General features: G+C 43.1%; 1 protein-coding gene across 15 annotated transcripts in view; it reads left to right on the top strand.

Annotated features, from left to right (window-relative positions):
- ITGA9 (integrin subunit alpha 9) overlaps positions 1-17,359 on the top strand; it is a 762,385-nt gene that overhangs the window by 96,580 nt on the left and 648,446 nt on the right. For all 15 annotated transcript variants that reach the window (XM_058183141.1, XM_058183147.1, XM_058183148.1 and 12 more), the window contains one exon: positions 403-540. In XM_058183141.1, the coding sequence (XP_058039124.1) occupies positions 403-540 (138 nt within the window). The remainder of the gene's footprint in view (positions 1-402; positions 541-17,359) is intronic.

Here is a 17,359-nt window from a genome sequence, read left to right as displayed (position 1 = left end):
AAAATATATTTGGATATGTTAAGTTAAGGTGTATAAGATATGATATGGTCAATACTCTTCATAAACAATGCATGAGTGTGTGTGTGTGGGGAATCAATTAAATTGATTATAAAAAAAATCAAACAACAAATGCTTATCCCAGACCTTGATAGTTGGATAAAGATGTCAAATCCAGTCTATATCTCTTGATGTTTTCACTGGTGTTCAACCATAACAGTAAGAGCAGCTGCCCTATCCAGTTGATAGTAGAAAACTATTGCAACTGGCATTTACAGCTGCCAGGTGTGAGATAGATCAGCAAATTGTAGTTTCACTTACAAAAAAAGAGACAAAAGTTTGTGTGATTTTCTCTTGTGTGTGGGCAGATACTGAATGCTTTGTTGTGATTCGGTTTGGTTGCAGATGGGCTCTTACTTTGGCTCCTCCTTATGTGCAGTTGATCTGAATTCTGATGGACTTTCAGACCTGTTGGTGGGAGCACCCATGTTTTCTGAGATTCGGGATGAAGGTCAAGTCACTGTGTTCCTCAGCAGAGGAAATGTAAGTATGTGAACAAACCAAACTAACAGTTTGGAGAAATCTTTCTAATACTTTTTTTTTTTAATTCAAAAGGTTTTACAGAAATTTTTCCCCCCCTTTCCCCCCTCCCCCCTCCCTTCACAACCCCCTCCCCCCCCCCGACTTCCCGGAATGAGCACAAGGTATAGTTAAAAATAAAACAAACATATGCTAAAAAATTTTCGTCCCAACTTAATTATACCCCTACAATCATCAGTTCCTAACTTCCCCCCAAAACAATCAAAAATAATACATCATAATCATTCAAAAACAGTCTGATAACTCTTAGTCTGATATCTACTTTGAATATAGTCAATCATTTTTCCCATTCCTTTAAGTATCTTTCTTACGTATTGTCTTTCAAAAAGGCAGATATCTTCGCCATCTCAGCCAAATTGGCAACTTTCAATATCCATTCTATCTGTGCTGTTTGCTCTCCATAAATTGCCCTAATTATTCTTGTAAAACCATCTCCAAATTGCATCTTTTCTATTAATTTAAATAAAAAATCCCAATGCAATCGATCAAAAGCTTCCTCTGCATCAAGAAAAATAAATGCTGCTGGAATAAAATTTTTCTTTTCTAAATACTCCAGTAAATTAACAATCTGTCTAACATTATTCCTCATCTGTCTCCCTTTTATAAATCCAGATTGATCAGTATGAATTCTTCACTGCAAAATCAACATTAATCTATTAGCTATTATTTTAACAAAAATCTTATAATCATTATTTAAAAGCGAGATTGGCCTATAGTTCCCAGGTTTAGAACAATCCTGTTCCTCTTTTGGTATCAATGAAATAAAAGAGGTTCTCCATGAGGGGGGAATTCCCCCTCCTATTTGTATCTGATTAAATAATTCCTTAAGTGGACCTAACATCTCATCCTGTAAATTCCTATAATAACTAACTGTAAGCCCATCCGTACCAGGAGTTTTCCCCATTTTTAATTGTTTAATTACCAAAATAATTTCTTCAGAAGTTATAGGCCGATTCAGTTCATCCGTTTGTTCTAAAGTTAAATTTTTAACCTTATATTCCTTCAAATAATTATCAATATCCCTATTCAATATATTATCTTTAAGATATAAATTTGTATAATATTCTAAAAAAGCTTTTTAATTTTATCCTGTTGATATCTCTCTTTACCTTTATATTCTATTTTTCTATAGTACGTTGTTTTGTCTTTTCCTTAAGGTATATGCTAACCACCTACCAGGTCTATTTGCATTACAAAAGTATTATGTTTGGCATATTGTATATTTGTTGCCACCTGATCAGCCATTATCATATTAAATTGATTCTGTAATAACTTTATTGCATCTTTAAGTTTTTGATCGTGCGGGTTATGTATTAATAATTGTTGTTTCTTATAAATTTCCTCTTCTAGATACCTACGCTGTCTTTGTTGCTTATTTCTCTGTCTATTATTAATATATATTAATACACCTCTCATAAAAGCTTTACTGGCGTCCCAAACCATTTCTATCGATGTTTCATTATTCAAATTATAATCAAAAAATTCTTTCATCTGCTTTTTACATTGATTTACATTATCCTGATATCTAAACAAATTTTCATTTAATCTCCAAGTTCTTCTACCTTCTTTTCCATATTGCAATTCCATCCAAACAGGACTATGATCAGACAAACATCTTGGAAATATCTTAGTTTTCTTCACCTTAAAAAGCAAGTCATTAGAAATTAAAATAAAATCAATACGTGAGAAGGATTGATGCCTATCAGAGAAAAAAGTATAGTCTCTTTCCTCCAAATTCTGCAGTCTCCATACATCTCTCAACTCAAAATCTTCTATCATATCAAAAAAGGATTTAGGCAGCTTTGCATGTGCAGGTATCTTCTTAGAAAAAGTTCTCTTGTCCTTTCGTGTATCTATTACTCCATTCCAATCTCCCAATATAATACACGATTTATAATCCCATAGAATCAACTTATCATACAACATTCTATAAAATTTTTCTTGTTGCTGATTGGGTGCATATATACCAAACAAAAGGGTCTTTTTTGTTTCTATTGTAAATTCAATAGCAATATATCTTCCATAAGTATCTGCCTCTATTAACTTGGCTGGTATATCTTTTCTCAAATAAACCACTATGCCATGTTTTTTATCCAAAGCAGAGGCAACAAAATGTTTACCTAATTTTGAGTTTATTAAGTATGATATGGCGGAGGGGGGGCCGTATCGAGAGTTGGGAGCACGTGTTCGATGTCTGAAAGCGATCACATGCTCCGGCCCCCCAGTCCCTACCCGTTCCTCGGGTGGCCATGATCCTCAGAGCTTGGATCTTTGGCTGATGTTGTGTAATGCCCGGTCCGTGGCTAATAAAGCTCCCCTGATTTGCGATCTTATTCAGGGGGAGTCCGCGGACCTGATGGGCATTACGGAGACCTGGTTGGGTCCAGAGGGGGGGGTTCCCCTTGTTGAGCTGTGCCCTCCAGGTTTCCGAGCATTTCATCAGCTGAGGGCCCAAGGTAGGGGTGGGGGGGTGGCGGTTGTTATTAAGGAAGATCTAGAGCTGAGGGAGGCCACTGTTCCTCAGATTGCCGGCTGTGAATCATCTATGTGCGGTGGGGCCATAGGAATCAGTTGGCTTGTTGATCGCGTACCTGGCTCCTTGCTGCGTGACCACAGCCCTGCCTGAGCTGTTGGAGGTACTTGCCGCTGTGGCGGTTGAGACCCCCAGACTTATAGTCATGGGGGATTTCAACCTTCCATCAGCTGGCTTGTTATCGACGGCAGCTCGGGAGTTCCAGGCTTCCATGACGGCCTTGGACTTGATTCGAGTAAATGATGGCCCTACGCACATGGGGGGAGGCACGCTGGATCTGATTTATATCTCTGGACAGTGGTTAAATGATCTGGAATTAGATGATTTAGTAACAGAACCAATGTCATGGTCGGATCATTTTCTCCTTCGCCTAGACTTCCGAACCGCCACTCACCATCGCAGGGAGACGGAACCTATACGTTGGTTCCGTCCCAGGCGCCTGATGGACCCCGAGAGGTTCCTGACGGAGCTTGGGCCATTTCCTGAGGATCTGGCCCACGGCACGACTGAGGAACTAGTCGTGGCCTGGGAACAGGCCGCGGCTGGGGCCTTGGACCATGTCGTGCCTTTGCGGCCTCTGACCCGGCGCAGATCTCGTCCGGCACCTTGGTTCTCCGAGGGGCTGAGGGAGATGAAACGCCAGAGAAGACGCCTAGAGAGCACCTGGAGGTCCAGTCGTTCTGAAGCTGATCGGACACTAGTTAGGTCCTATTCTAGAATTATTGTGCATCTAAATGAAAAATGAAAATTTGCCCATCTCACTCATTTATTTTCATCTGTTATTGAGAATAATAAAGAAACAACTCAAAATGTACAAATTAACATTTCTGACATTAAAAAAAAACAGTGATCAATATAGTCACCCTTCTTTTCAATAACAATTATAAGCCTTTCATTCATGGAGTCTGTCAGCTTCTTGATCTGTTGACAATCAATTTTTTGTGCAGTAGCAACCATAGCCTCCAAGACACTGTTCAGAGTGGTGTACAATTTTACTTCACTGTAAACCTCCTGTTTAACAAGAACCCACAAGTTCTCAATAGGGTTTAGGTAAGGTGAGGAAGGGGGCATATCATCATTCTTTCATCTTTCAGGCCTTTACTGGCTAGCAATGCAGTGGAATATTTTGATGTATGTGATGAAGCATTGTCCTATATAAAAAACATGGTTTTCTTGAAAGATACAGACTTTTTCCTGTACCACTGCTTGAAGAAAGTGTCTTCTAAAAACTGGCAGTAGTTTGGGGGGTTGATTTTGAGTCCATCTTCAACCAGAAAAGATCTAACTAACTCATCATTAATAATTCCAGCCCATACCAGTACCCCACCTCCATTTTGCTGGAGTCTGAGTCGAAGCAGAGCTCTGTGCCTGTTGCTGATCCAGCAATGGGCCCATCTATCTGTCCATCAAGAGTTACTCTCATCTCATCAGTCCATAAAACCTTTACAAAGTCTGTCTTCAGATATTTCTTGGCCCAGTCTTGCCATTTCAGCTTACGTGTCTTGTTCAGTGGTAGTTGGGTTTTAGCCTTCCTTACCTTCACTGTGTCTCTGAGCATTGAACACCTTGTTCTTTTGGGCACTCTAAGTAGTTAGTAGTTCTGGAATATGACAGCACTGGAGGATAATGGGTTCCTGGTAGCTTCATGTTTGATTGTTCTCAAATCTTTGGCAATTAATGTCCATCTTTTTTTCTCAATATGCTTCTTGTGACACTGTTAAGTATTTGCGATAAAAAGTTTGATGGTTCTGTGATCATGCCCCAATATCTTGCAATTTCAAGAGTGCTGCATCCCTGTGAAAGATTTTTTACAATGTTTGACTTTTCAGAGTCAATTAAATCTCTTTTTTGGCCTATTTTGCCTTAGAAAAAGAAGCTGCCTGATAATTATGCACATCTTGATGTAGGTTGTTGATCTCCGTAGGCAGGGGTGAAATTCATTCCCCCCCCTACCGGTTCTGTGGGCGTGGCTTGGTGGTCATGTGACTGGGTGGGCATGGTTAGGTGGGCATGTGACTGGGTGGGCATGGCCAACTCAATGTCACTCATGTCAAGGGGTGCCTCACCTGGCCCCTTCCCTCCCAGCCATTTCTTGTCACATCCAGCCTCAGCATATATATATAGTTTTGTAAAAACATTCACCTTTTTTCAACTTTATTATCTACATACTATAGATGTACTTTCATGGTCCACTGAAAGGAGGAAATGGCTCACATGCTTTGCCCAAGAGTGTGACAGTCAAGAGGCTTTTAAGGGGCTGCCACAAAGAAGGGGGGCAATTTATTTTCCACAAAGCAGATGGCAAAACAAGAAGCAATGGATGGAAACTGAACAAAGAGATAAGCAACCTAAAACTAAGGAGAAACTTCTTGACAGAACGATTGATTAATCAGTGGCACTGCTTGTCTCCAGAAGTTATGGGTGCTTGATCATTGGAGGTTTTAAAGAAAAGACTGGACAACCATTTCTCTGAAATGGTATAGGGTCCCCTCCAAAGCCCCTTCTAAGTGTTATTCTGTTATTCTGACACCTTTCCTAGGCCCTTTACTCAGATCCAAAATGTGGCTGTGATAGTTGATCAGAGCTCCTCTGTTTTTTATGTGCAACAGCTTTAGCATTTAGGATCAGAACTAAGTTAGTTACTTTTCTATTAATACATAATCTTTAAAACGGCTCTCCTGTAGGGACCCTGCATGGTCTAATTCAGAGGTCCCCAAACTTTCTGGCACCAGGGACTGGTTTCATGGAAGACAATTTTACCATGGACCTGTGTGTGTGTGTGTGTGTGTTGGGGAGGAAAGTATACAGTTTGGGAAAGAAGCACAGACAGAAGTGGTAAATTAAATAGTAAGTGGGCCACGCATGGAGTAAAATAAGTGTGGATTGTTACTTAAGCCTGCCACCTGATGATTTTTCTCCAGTCCAGAGGAAAATCAGAATAAACACATAGGGAGGATTTCACTAGAAAGGACATTCTTTTGCTCCAGGAGAAAATCAGAATAAAGAACTGAAAAAGCCTTCACAGGAAGAGGCTTTTTTGTTCTGCTCTGGAAGAAAATTAGAAGACACAGAGAAATCTTCACTGGAAGAGGCTTTCTGCTTTTACTCCAGAGGAAACCCCCAATCAAAAACCAGGAGAAGCAGAAAGAGAGTGAATGACCACCACCTGCATTTTTCAATGGTTCAGCACAGTGATTCCCTTCCAGATTAGCCCTGTGACTTCCTGCTTCTAAGAAAGTGAAAAGGAAGGTGGGGGAGAAGAGACAATTCTAACTCACCCTTCCAGCAAAACAAACCTCTGGGGTAAGGCAGGGAGTTTCTATCGGCTATATTGTCTGAGTTCTCAATGGCTTCCTTCAGGCAAGCACTGAGCTGGTTTGCAGCTTTGCAATATTTTATGAGGTGATAATTGCTTTTGGCTGAACACCCAGACATCTCATTTAAGCTATTTAAGCTTTGCCCTGCTGCTGGAGGGAAAAGAAAAAAGCAGCACAAAGTGTTGGTTTATTACTCTATTGTGTTTGCTTACTTTTCTGGTGTTATGGGAATAAAAATATGGTCAAAAATATGATAAAAATATGGGAGCTTCACCCAGGTCGGGTGCACCAAGGTAAATCTTCTGACACAGTGAAAGCCCTTTAAGCACACACACATGCATGCACGCACGCACAGACACACACACACACACCAAACCAAACAATGAAAAGCAAGCAAGATGTTGCCAAACACATGAAGCATACTCAAGCATCAAAACAAAAGCAAAAAATTCCAATTGTGAGTGAGCAATCTTGGAAAAGGTGTAAACGAGAGAGAGATTCCCTTGGAGACTCAGCGCTTAAGGTGACATCCCTCCCCCACAACACCGACCATCAGCTGTTTCTTACTTCCGCTGAGGGCAAATGAGACTAAGAACCACCATCAGTTGTTTCTTAGCTCAGCTGAGGTGCAGCAATCCATTCTGCTGTGTGAATCAGCTGCTGAGCTAATAAACAACAGAGTATAGGAAAGGTGAGAGGAGGGTGTAGGCAGGGCCAATCAAAATTTTCCCTACCAATTCTCCAAGGCAGTCAAAATTTTTCTTACCCAGATGCCAGAACTGGTGCAAACCAGCTGAATTTCACTCCTGTCCTTAGGCCACACCCTCCCTCATTACCCAAATACACATCACCTGATCACTAAGAATTCAAATTTATACAGCTTTGAGGTGGAAAATGTGCATAAAAATGATGATATGGTCAAAATACTTACTTGCATAATAATTGTGCACATGATGTGTGTATATATTTATTTATTTATTGAATTTATATTGCCGCCTATTTGCACATGGCAACTCAAGGCTGTTTACAGTATATAAAATTTCATTTAAAACAATAAAACTAATAAAAAAGAATCAAATAAATTAATATAATATAATATAATATAATATAATATAATATAATATAATATAATATAATATAATATAATATAATATAATATAATATAATATAATATATAATCACCCCCTGCCCTGGTGGCAGCAGATCACACGAGCCATTTAATGGGCTCCATTCTAGTCTGGGTTCCCCAGGCCCACTGGCAGAACCAGGTCTTCAGCGTCTTCCAGAAGAGTGTTAGAGTAGGGGCCATTCTAATCTCTGGGAGAAGATTAGGGAGCCACCATGGAAAAGGCCATTCTTCTGGGTCCCACCAGGTGTATTTCCCTAAGGGATGGGGAGCTGCAACATTCCCTGCCTTCCCACTCTGATGGGTCAGGTAGATGTGACTGGCAAGAGACGGTCCGTCAGTAACCTGATCCCAAGCCATGAAGGGCTTTAAAGGTGACAACCAGCACGTTGAATTGCACCTGGAAGCAAATCGGCAGCCAATGCAGCTCCCACAGGAGAGGTAATACATGTGCACACTGGGGTCTGCAGAAAGCCATGCGGGCTGCTGCATTTTGCACCATCTAGTGCTTCCGGATGGTCTTCTAGGGTGGCCCCATGTAGAGCACATTGCAATAATCAAGAGAGGAAGTGACTGGTCATGAGTGACAGTGAGTAGGGATTGTCAGTCCAGGAAAGGGCGTAACTGGTGCACAACCCACAGTCCTCTTTGAGCAGGAGTCATGAGTCCAGGAAAATTCCCCAATTATGCACAGGTTCTGTTTGGGATAGTGCCACCCAAAGGTGGCAATGTTCCCTGAGCTAATGAACCCCAAACCCAGAGCCACTCGGTCTTGCCAGGGTTTAGTTTCAACCCGTTGCTCCTCATCCAGCCCCTAGCAGCCTCCAGGCACTGTGAGAGAAAGGACATGGCATAACTTAACTCACCACGGGCCAAGACATAAAGCTGAGTATCATCAGCATATTGGTGATACCTCAATCCATGGTGGCGGATGATCTTACCCAACAGCTTCATATAAATGTTGAACAGGAGCGGAGAGAGTACCAAACCATGAGGAACCCCACAAAGCAGTGGGAGAGGGCTGGGTCTCCCCTCCTATCAACATTGACTGAGAGCGGCTGCAGAGGAAGGAAGTGATTCAGGGTAGCACAAGACCTCCCATTCCCATCCCCTGAATACCATGGTCGATGGAATCAAAAGCCACAGAGAGGTCAAGTAGAGCAAAGATGGATGCACTACCCCCACCCCATTCCTGCCAGAGATCATCCAAAAGTGTGACCTATACCATTTCTGTCCCAAATCCAGGCCTGAGTCCTGACTGGTAGGGATCAAGATAATCCATTTCATCCAGAAACCTCTGGACCTGGCTTGTGACCACCACCTCAACAACCTTCCCCAAAAAGGGAAGATTGGAGACAGGTCGGAAATTATCCAGCAGGGTAAAATCCAGCGATGGCTTCTTAAGAAGAGGGCGGACTACAGCCTCCTTAATGTGCTGGGGCACTATTCCCTCCTTTAGAGAAGGGTTAATCACTGCCAGAGCCCACCCGCCTCTCACCTCCTGGGAAGCTTTTGCAAGCCAGGAAGGACATGGGTCTAAAACACAGCTGCTTGCACGCATACTCCTAGGATCCTGTCCACTTCCTCAGGAGAAACAGGGTCAAACTGTTCCCAGGTAACAGAGCAGGAACCTGCCTCAGTTTTCCACCAGATCAGCAACCACACCGGCATCTAACTGGGAACAAAGGTGAGCGATTTTGTCTTCCAAAAAATCTGCAAATTCCTCAGCATGCCCCTTCAGGTGGACCTCAATCTCCTCCTTCCCCAGGAGGAGGTGGCTCACCTTAAAGAGGGTCGCTGGGAAATTATCTGCAGGTGCAATTATTATTATTATTATTATTATTATTATTATTATTATTATTATTATTATTATTATTATTATTATTATTGATAATGATAATAATAAGAAGAAGAAGAAGAAGAAGAAGAAGAAGAAGATTTTTATACCGCCCTTCTCCCGAAGGACTCAGGGCGGTTTACAGCCATAATTAATTTTTAAAGGGAGGGAGGGTTGAGGTGGGTCGTGGGGTAGACCCATTACAGGGGCCAGACCCTGCAAGGGCTCGCGAGTTACAGGTAGGTTCAGAGGTAACACTGGGGGAGGAGGCTGGTACCCAAGGCCATGAGGGTTATTCAATCGGCACGGTTAGTGGGAGGGGCAGATATGGCAGAAGCGGGGGTCCGTATCTTGTTAGGGGAGTGCGCCCTCGCTGTTTACAAGCGATTGCGCACTCTGGACCCTGTCTTCTCCAGTTCCCTGGGTGGCTGGAATCCTCGGGGAAGAGCCTTCTCTGTGGGGGCACCTACCTTATGGAACGAACTGTCTCTGGGGCTACGCCTTCTTCCCGACCTCCAGGCCTTTAAGCATGAGCTCAAGACTTTTTTGTTTCAATGAGCAGGGTTGGCCTAAGAGTAATTTTTAATTGAGTGGTTTTATTACTTGTTATTTTAATATTCGGCCTTATGGTTTCAGATTTTTAAATTTCAAATATTGTGTTTTAATATTTGTATATGTCTTTTTAACTTGGCTGTAAACCGCCCTGAGTCTTCGGAGAAGGGTGGTATAGAAATGTAAATAATAAATAAATAAATAAATAAATAATAAAAACAATAGCAATATATAATTAAAACAAGAATTAAAAAACTTATTACATAATTGGCCGAGATTAAAACATTTAAAATCTAAAAACCCTTAAAATTCATCTAAAAATTTAAAATTTAAGCCAGCCCCGCGCGCATAAATAAATACGTCTTCAGCTCGCGGCGAAAGGTCCGAAGGTCAGGCAATTGGTGCAAGCCAGGTGGAAGTTCATTCCAAAGAGTAGGAGCCCCCACAGAGAAGGATCTTCCCCGGGGGCCGCCAGCCGACATTGCTTGGCGGACGGCACCATAAGAAGTCCCTCTCTGTGTGAGCGTACGGGTCGGTGGGAGGCGTGAGGTAACAGTAGGCAGTCCCGTAAGTACCCAGGCCCTAAGCCATGGAGTGCTTTAAAGGTAGTGACCAAAACCTTAAAGTGCACCCGAAAGACCACAGGCAGCCAGTGCAGCCTGCGCAGGAGTGGTGTTACATGGGAGCTGCGTGCGGCTCCCTCTATCACCCACGCAGCTGCATTCTGAACTAACTGAAGCCTCCGAGTGCACTTCAAGGGGAGCCCCATATAGAGAGCATTGCAATAATCCAAGCGAGAAGTAACAAGAGCATGAGTGACCGTGCATAAGGCATCCCGGTCAAGGAAGGGGTGCAACTGGCAAACCAGGCGAACCTGGTGAAAAGCTCTCTGGCCGTCAAATGATCTTCAAACGACAGCCGTCCATCCAGGAGAACACCCAAGTTGCGCACCCTTTCCTTTGGGGCCAGTGACTCACCCTCAACAGTCAGCTGCGGCTGAGCTGACTGTACTGGGGTGCCGGCATCCACAGCCACTCTGTCTTGGAGGGATTGAGCTTGAGCGTGTTTCTCCCCATCCAGATCCGTATGGCTTCCAAGCACTAGGACAGCACTTCAACAGCTTCATTGGGGTGGCCCAGGGTGGAGAAGTACAGCTGCGTGTCATCAGCGTACAGTTGGTATCTCACCCCAAAGCCACTGATGATCTCGCCCAGTGGCTTCATATAGAGGTTGAACAGAAAAGGTGAGAGAATCGACCCCTGTGGCACCCCACAAGTAAGGTGCCTCGCGGACGATCTCTGCCCCCCTGTCAACACTGTCTGCGACCGGTCAGAGAGATAGGAGGAGAACCACCGGTAAACGGTGCCTCCCACTCCCAAACTCTCCAACCGGTGCAGCAAGATACCATGGTCGATGGTATCAAAAGCCGCTGAGAGATCTAATAGGACCAGGGCAGAGGAACAACCCCTGTCTCTGGCCCTCCAGAGATCATCCACCAACGCGACCAAAGCTGTGTCCGTACTATATCCGGGCTGGAAGCCGGACTGGAATGGGTCTAGATAGACAGCTTTATCCAGGTATTGGGGAAGCTGCCATGCCACCACACTCTCTACAACCTTCGCAACAAAGCGAAGGTTGGAGACCGGACGATAGTTACCTAACACAGCTGGGTCCAGGGAAGGCTTCTTGAGGAGGGGTCTCACTACCGCCTCTTTCAGTGTGAAGTATTTACACTTCGCCGCATGAATTGCCACAAGGTAGGCTTTAATAGCAGCTCATTTCTGTGTTTGATTGAGTTCATCTCCTCTCTTCTGCCAGCAGTGCTCTAGAAGTCTCCTCATGCATTTCATCCCTCTCAGTTCCTCTATATACCACGGAGGGCAGAGAGGTCTACGGGTGAGGACAGGGTGGGTGCAATCCTATCCAGAGCCTCAGTCACCTTCTTATTGCAAACAGTGACTAAGAGCTCGGTTGGACTGTGCAGCAGGTCTGCAGTTATAACCCCAGCTTCCATTAGGTGATGGGGGCGGACCAATCTAATAGGTCCTGCCTCCCTACAGGGTGGGTTGGTGGGGTATAGCTCTTGAGAAGCTCATTGCCACCAGACTGTGATCTGACCATGTCAAGGGGACCAAGGACAGGTCCCCCATTCCAGGTCACATAGGCACTGCTCTGACAAAAACACCAGATCGGTTGTATGGAAGTCACAGTTTCCATAAAATCTCAGGCTACCTCCAACTCTGCCCCCAGGAATGACAGGTTGAAATCACCCAGAACTATAAACCTGGGGATTTCCACCCTAGCCCTGCGATGAGGTCCAGGACCTCAGATAGGGAAGCTGCCACACAACAGGGAGGCTGATACAGCAGCAGCAATGCCACCTGATCCCTTGAATAAAAAAAAAAGGGTCTCACAGCTGGGCACTTGCGGAGCAGTGCCCCTGGATGCTACTAGAGATTTTCTGATAACAACAGCCACTCCCCCTACCCGTCCCTGAGGTCTAGTCTGGTGCCATTCTCAATGGGCCTCTGTGGCTCAGACTGGTAAGACAGTCTGTTATTAACAGCAGCTGCTTGCAATTACTGCAGGTTCAAGTCCCACCAGGCCCAAGATTGACTCAGCCTTCCATCCTTTATAAGGTAGGTAAAATGAGGACCCAGATTGTTGGGGGCAATAAGTTGACTTTGTATATAATATACAAATGGATGAAGACTATTGCTTGACATAGTGTAAGCCGCCCTGAGTCTTCGGAGAAGGGCGGGATATAAATGCAAATTTAAAAAAAATAACCCATTGGACACATTTCTATGAGGGGAACACCTCCCTCTGGGCCCAGCCAGTCTCGGTTATACAAGCCAGATCAGCGTTCTCTTCATGAATCAAATCGGCAATAAGACTAGCCTTATTGCAGACTGATCTGACATTTAAAAGCAGAATCCTAAGACTAGGGTCACCACAGGTAAATGTTGACCAGGTAAATGAGGTGAGTGCAAGGCGGCAGAATACGAGACCGGTACTAAACACTGAGGTCACGTTCCCTGTGCCAGTCCCCATCTTGCCTCCCATATCTCCCATTACCCATCATCATTGAAATAGACTGCCCTCCTCTGCCTTTTTCCTCCACTTTTCCTTAAAAGGGGGAAAAACCTTCTCCCACTGACAAACTGTTGGGGGCAAGGTGAGCCTTACAGGCACTGTAGCACTTGCTCTCAGTGTCCTCAAACTCACACCACCCCTTCCTCATTGCTGCAAGGCGGTCAAATCCAGCACCCCTTTATCTCTCAACACACTCAGAATATGTCCATTCAATGTACAAATGGCACTCTGCCCAGTCGCTTTCACCCACCAAGCAGGGAGCCCCAGCTCCCCCCACACAGGGGAAAGGGACCAACGCACTCGCCTCTCACCCAACTTTCCCTTCCAGCCCAAGGATTTCCCAAGAAGCCTTCCCAAACCCGATTACAGAACATTCAGAAAATTGCAGAAGATAGCCAAAAAAGGAGCCAGAAGGCCTGATATGCTGAACTGGAAATTGTAGCAACTGTGTAGTCCTACAATGTCTCCTGAAGTTCACACAGTTCCAAGCTCCCACTAGCCAGTTAAACCTCAGAAAATCCCAATGGCAGCCTGCCACTCTCCACAGCGTTATTAACCACATGAGTAGGCCCAGCTGCTGACAAAGGCTAGTGAAGCTTGTTTCTTCTGTCAGCTCTGTCTCCATCAAGATCCACGCCATCATTCAGAGCTGCAACTTCTGGCTCTTGGGCTCTCAGACCAGGGTTTAGCTTCAGCTGATCACTGCACATTAAAGACAATTCAAAGAGATCCAGGAGAAGACTAGGAAAGCCACACAATCGTAAGTCATCCACTTCTTCTGCTCCATCTTTCCATCTCACCTTCCAACTGCCCCTTTCTGACCTTTCCACTCTTCAAGCTCTCAGCCTTTTGGTTTCTTCACCACTCTGTTCTTTCAATAAATCTCCATCCCCTCAGTTGATTTATCAGGCTTGAAATTTTGGGCTTAGGCAATTTAGAACTAAGCCGCTTTCGGTCTGACCTAAGCATAGTACATAAAATTATCTGCTACAATGTCCTACCTGTCAATGATTACTTCAGCTTCAAGCACAACAATACACGAGCACACAATAGATACAAACTTAAGGTAAACTGCTCCAAACTTGATTGTAGAAAATACAACTTCAGAACAGAATGGTCAATGCCTGGAATGCCCTACCTGACTCGGTGGTTTCTTCCATAAACCCCTACAGCCTTAACCTTAGCCTGGTTTACTGTTGACCTCACCCCATTACTAAGAGGTCTGTAAGGGGTGTGCATAAGCACAACTAAGTGCCTACTGTCCCTGTCCTACTGTCCTCATTTATTCATATCCATTTCATGTATTCATAATCATGTTTATACTTATATCTGTTATATGCTTGACAAATAAATAAATGAATAAATAAAATACAAACAAACAAAAAAACACCTACATAGAAAGTGAGAAAGGTTTAAAGATTATTGAATATGCTCCACCTTTTGCTGTATAGTTGTCAGGCGTGCCTTCGTTCAAAACCCAAGAAAGAAAGACCCCATGTTTATAGAGAAAGGTACTTTTACTGAGTATGAACTGAATGCAACGAAAGAAAAGCAAGGTCTGAGGCAGTAAGTGCGAAAATTAGATATTGAAAGCAATCCCAAATCCCTCCCCCCAAGGAACCAGGTTCAATCCACATTTGCTCAAGGTGTCATGTGGGGATCTTCAGACGGCCCCCATCTCTCTGGTATGCTGGAACGGTTGATCTTGACAGGTATCAGCTCCTCCATAGCTGCTTGAAGCCTGTGAGAAGTTTCGTCCCTTTTCCTCAAGACGTCTCCACCAGCTTGCTTCCCCCCCTCTCCATATACCAGCAAAACCTCCCCCCTCCCATTACAATGGCAATGGATGGCAAGCAAGCATCATAGGCAGAAGCTGACAATAGTTCAGTTTCATTCTTGTTATCAGGGATTCTGATATTTGAACTGGGAACCATTAGGTCATGCGGTTTAGAACAAGTGAAGGAATCCATCATGGAGATTGTGTATTAGAAGAAATGTAGCAAAATATACCAAAATATATAATTATGAACTGGTGGAATATTATGTAAAAGCCAAACTTGTTTTGGCCAGATGAGCAAATTCAGCTCTTTGCTGTACTCCAGCCTTTCCAGTTTACTAGTTCCAGAAACTTTGGATCACATACTTCAGATCTGCAGTTGTATACATATATGGCCTTAATAGGCCTAACTCTCATAGCCAGTAGTTTAGATCATTAAGAAATCTATATAAGTGTAGAAAGAATGTTTGACAAGCTGCAAAGTTAATAAGTGGGTATTGGTAGCCCATTAATAACCTGTTTGTTCTGCCATTCATAGGGATTAAGTCATCAGGGATAGCTATAATATAGATGGATGAGATAAAAGAAATTATTAGGATGTGTCTGGAAGAATTGCAGGTTATTAAGATGCATTGGTATAGTTCATGTTTGATTTGAGAGTTTATGAGTTAAATTTATATCATATTTGATTCCAAACCAGATGCAAAATATGCCCCATAAAGCCAGAATTTATAACTATTTTGCTGTTCATATTTTGGCTTGTATTATGTGCTAACATGCCAGTACTGTTCACATAGGGAGTTATTTTCAAGGCATGCTCAGCAGGATAAGTCTACTTAATGAATCTGATTCAGTATTTTTTCTTTTGTTTAAATATGGCAACTTTATGAGCAGCTATAGTATGCCTTGGGAGACTGAACAATTGGAATACTGTTTTATCTTCATGCCAAATTTTGAGAAATGAACCCCCGTGAAAAAAGATGACAGGAAATGACTTTTATTTTATGACTTTTATTTTGTGTTGATGCTTGTGTATACTGTTGTGACAAAATAAAAAAAAATTGACTCTGCTGAAACACCCCCCCCCCCAACAGTTCTCATGAGAGGATTTTTCATTGCAAATAAGTACATTGCACAACTGCTGTGGCCCAGAGGTTGCCTAGGAAAATAATTGACATCAGTCTACTGTTTACTGAGATGACCATGGGTTGTTTGGAGGGAGGATGAGCCATATGGGTTGTTTCAGTGATGCTTCTGTTTGTAAAAAGTCTTCCATCCCAAATAAATGCTTTTTGTGCTTTGGATTTAAAACAAATGGAGTCATGATGTTTGGGGTCATTTGAGATCAGATGGGCACAGTAGCTTGCTATAAGTCTTGAGTCTTTACTGGGAAATTTTTAAAAAAAGTATAGCGTAGTTATGAGAATTCAAGCTCTAGATATACAGGTAGTCTTTGACTTATAACCACAATTGAGCCCAAAGTTTCTGTTGTTAAGTGAGACATTTATTAAGTAAGGTTTGCTTCATTTTGATAACATTTTTTCCAAAGTTGTGAATCACTGCAATTGATAAGTTAGTAATCTGGTTGTTATGTGAATCTGGCTTCTCCATTTTGTTTGTCCAAAGGTCGCAAAAGGTGATCACATAATCCTGGGATGCTGCAACAGGTATAATTATGAACCAGTTGCCATCTGAATTTTGATCCTACAAAAGTCATAAATGAACTGTTGTAAGTTGAGGACTACTTGTAACAGTATAACGGTTGAAAGGACCTTGGAGGTCTTCAAGTCCAACCTCTGCTCAAACAGGAGACCCTATACCATTTCAGACAAATGACTGTCCAGTCTCTTCTTAAAAGCCTCCAGTGATGGAGCACACACAATTTCTGAAGGCGAGCCATTTCACTGGTTAATTGTTCTCACTGTTAGGAAATGTTTTTTAGTTTTAGGTTGGTTCTCTCAATTAGTTTCCATCCATTGCTTCTTGTTTTTCATTCTGGTACTTTGGAAAATAGGTGTTGTGACCCAGACTTGAGCAGGTAGCAACAAACACAGTCCTTAATGGAAATAAACTTTATTCAAGCAGCTGGGAATTGACCCATTCCCAGCGTCGTGAAACTCAAAAGAAAGCAAAGGCTTCTCACACAAAAGTCTGTCATTATTTCCAACCTGGTCCAATTTAGATAATTGCCAAAGTCCTTTGCAGATAAGCATCTCGAGCAGAGAATGGAGAGCTGCCAACGTCTTCTCGGAGAAACATCCAGAGCAGATAATGGGACGAGTGCAGCTCCAACATTGTTTTCCAGCAAACTGAGACACCGATGCCAGTCTCCTTTTAAATCTTATGGGAGGGGCCAATTATCTCTTGACCCTACCCCCGAGGTGACCTCTCTGCTTGAGCTGCTCCTGCCTCATATTACCCTTAGTTGTCCTTTTCATTAGCTTAGCCATACCCAATTTCTGTAACCGTTCTTCATATATTTTAATCTGCAGACCCTTAATCATCTTAGTTGCTCTTCTCTGTA

The sequence above is a fragment of the Ahaetulla prasina genome, chromosome 4, assembly GCF_028640845.1.
Source record: "Ahaetulla prasina isolate Xishuangbanna chromosome 4, ASM2864084v1, whole genome shotgun sequence".
Lineage (NCBI taxonomy): Eukaryota > Metazoa > Chordata > Lepidosauria > Squamata > Colubridae > Ahaetulla > Ahaetulla prasina.
This window is presented reverse-complemented; position numbering and strand designations above follow the sequence as displayed.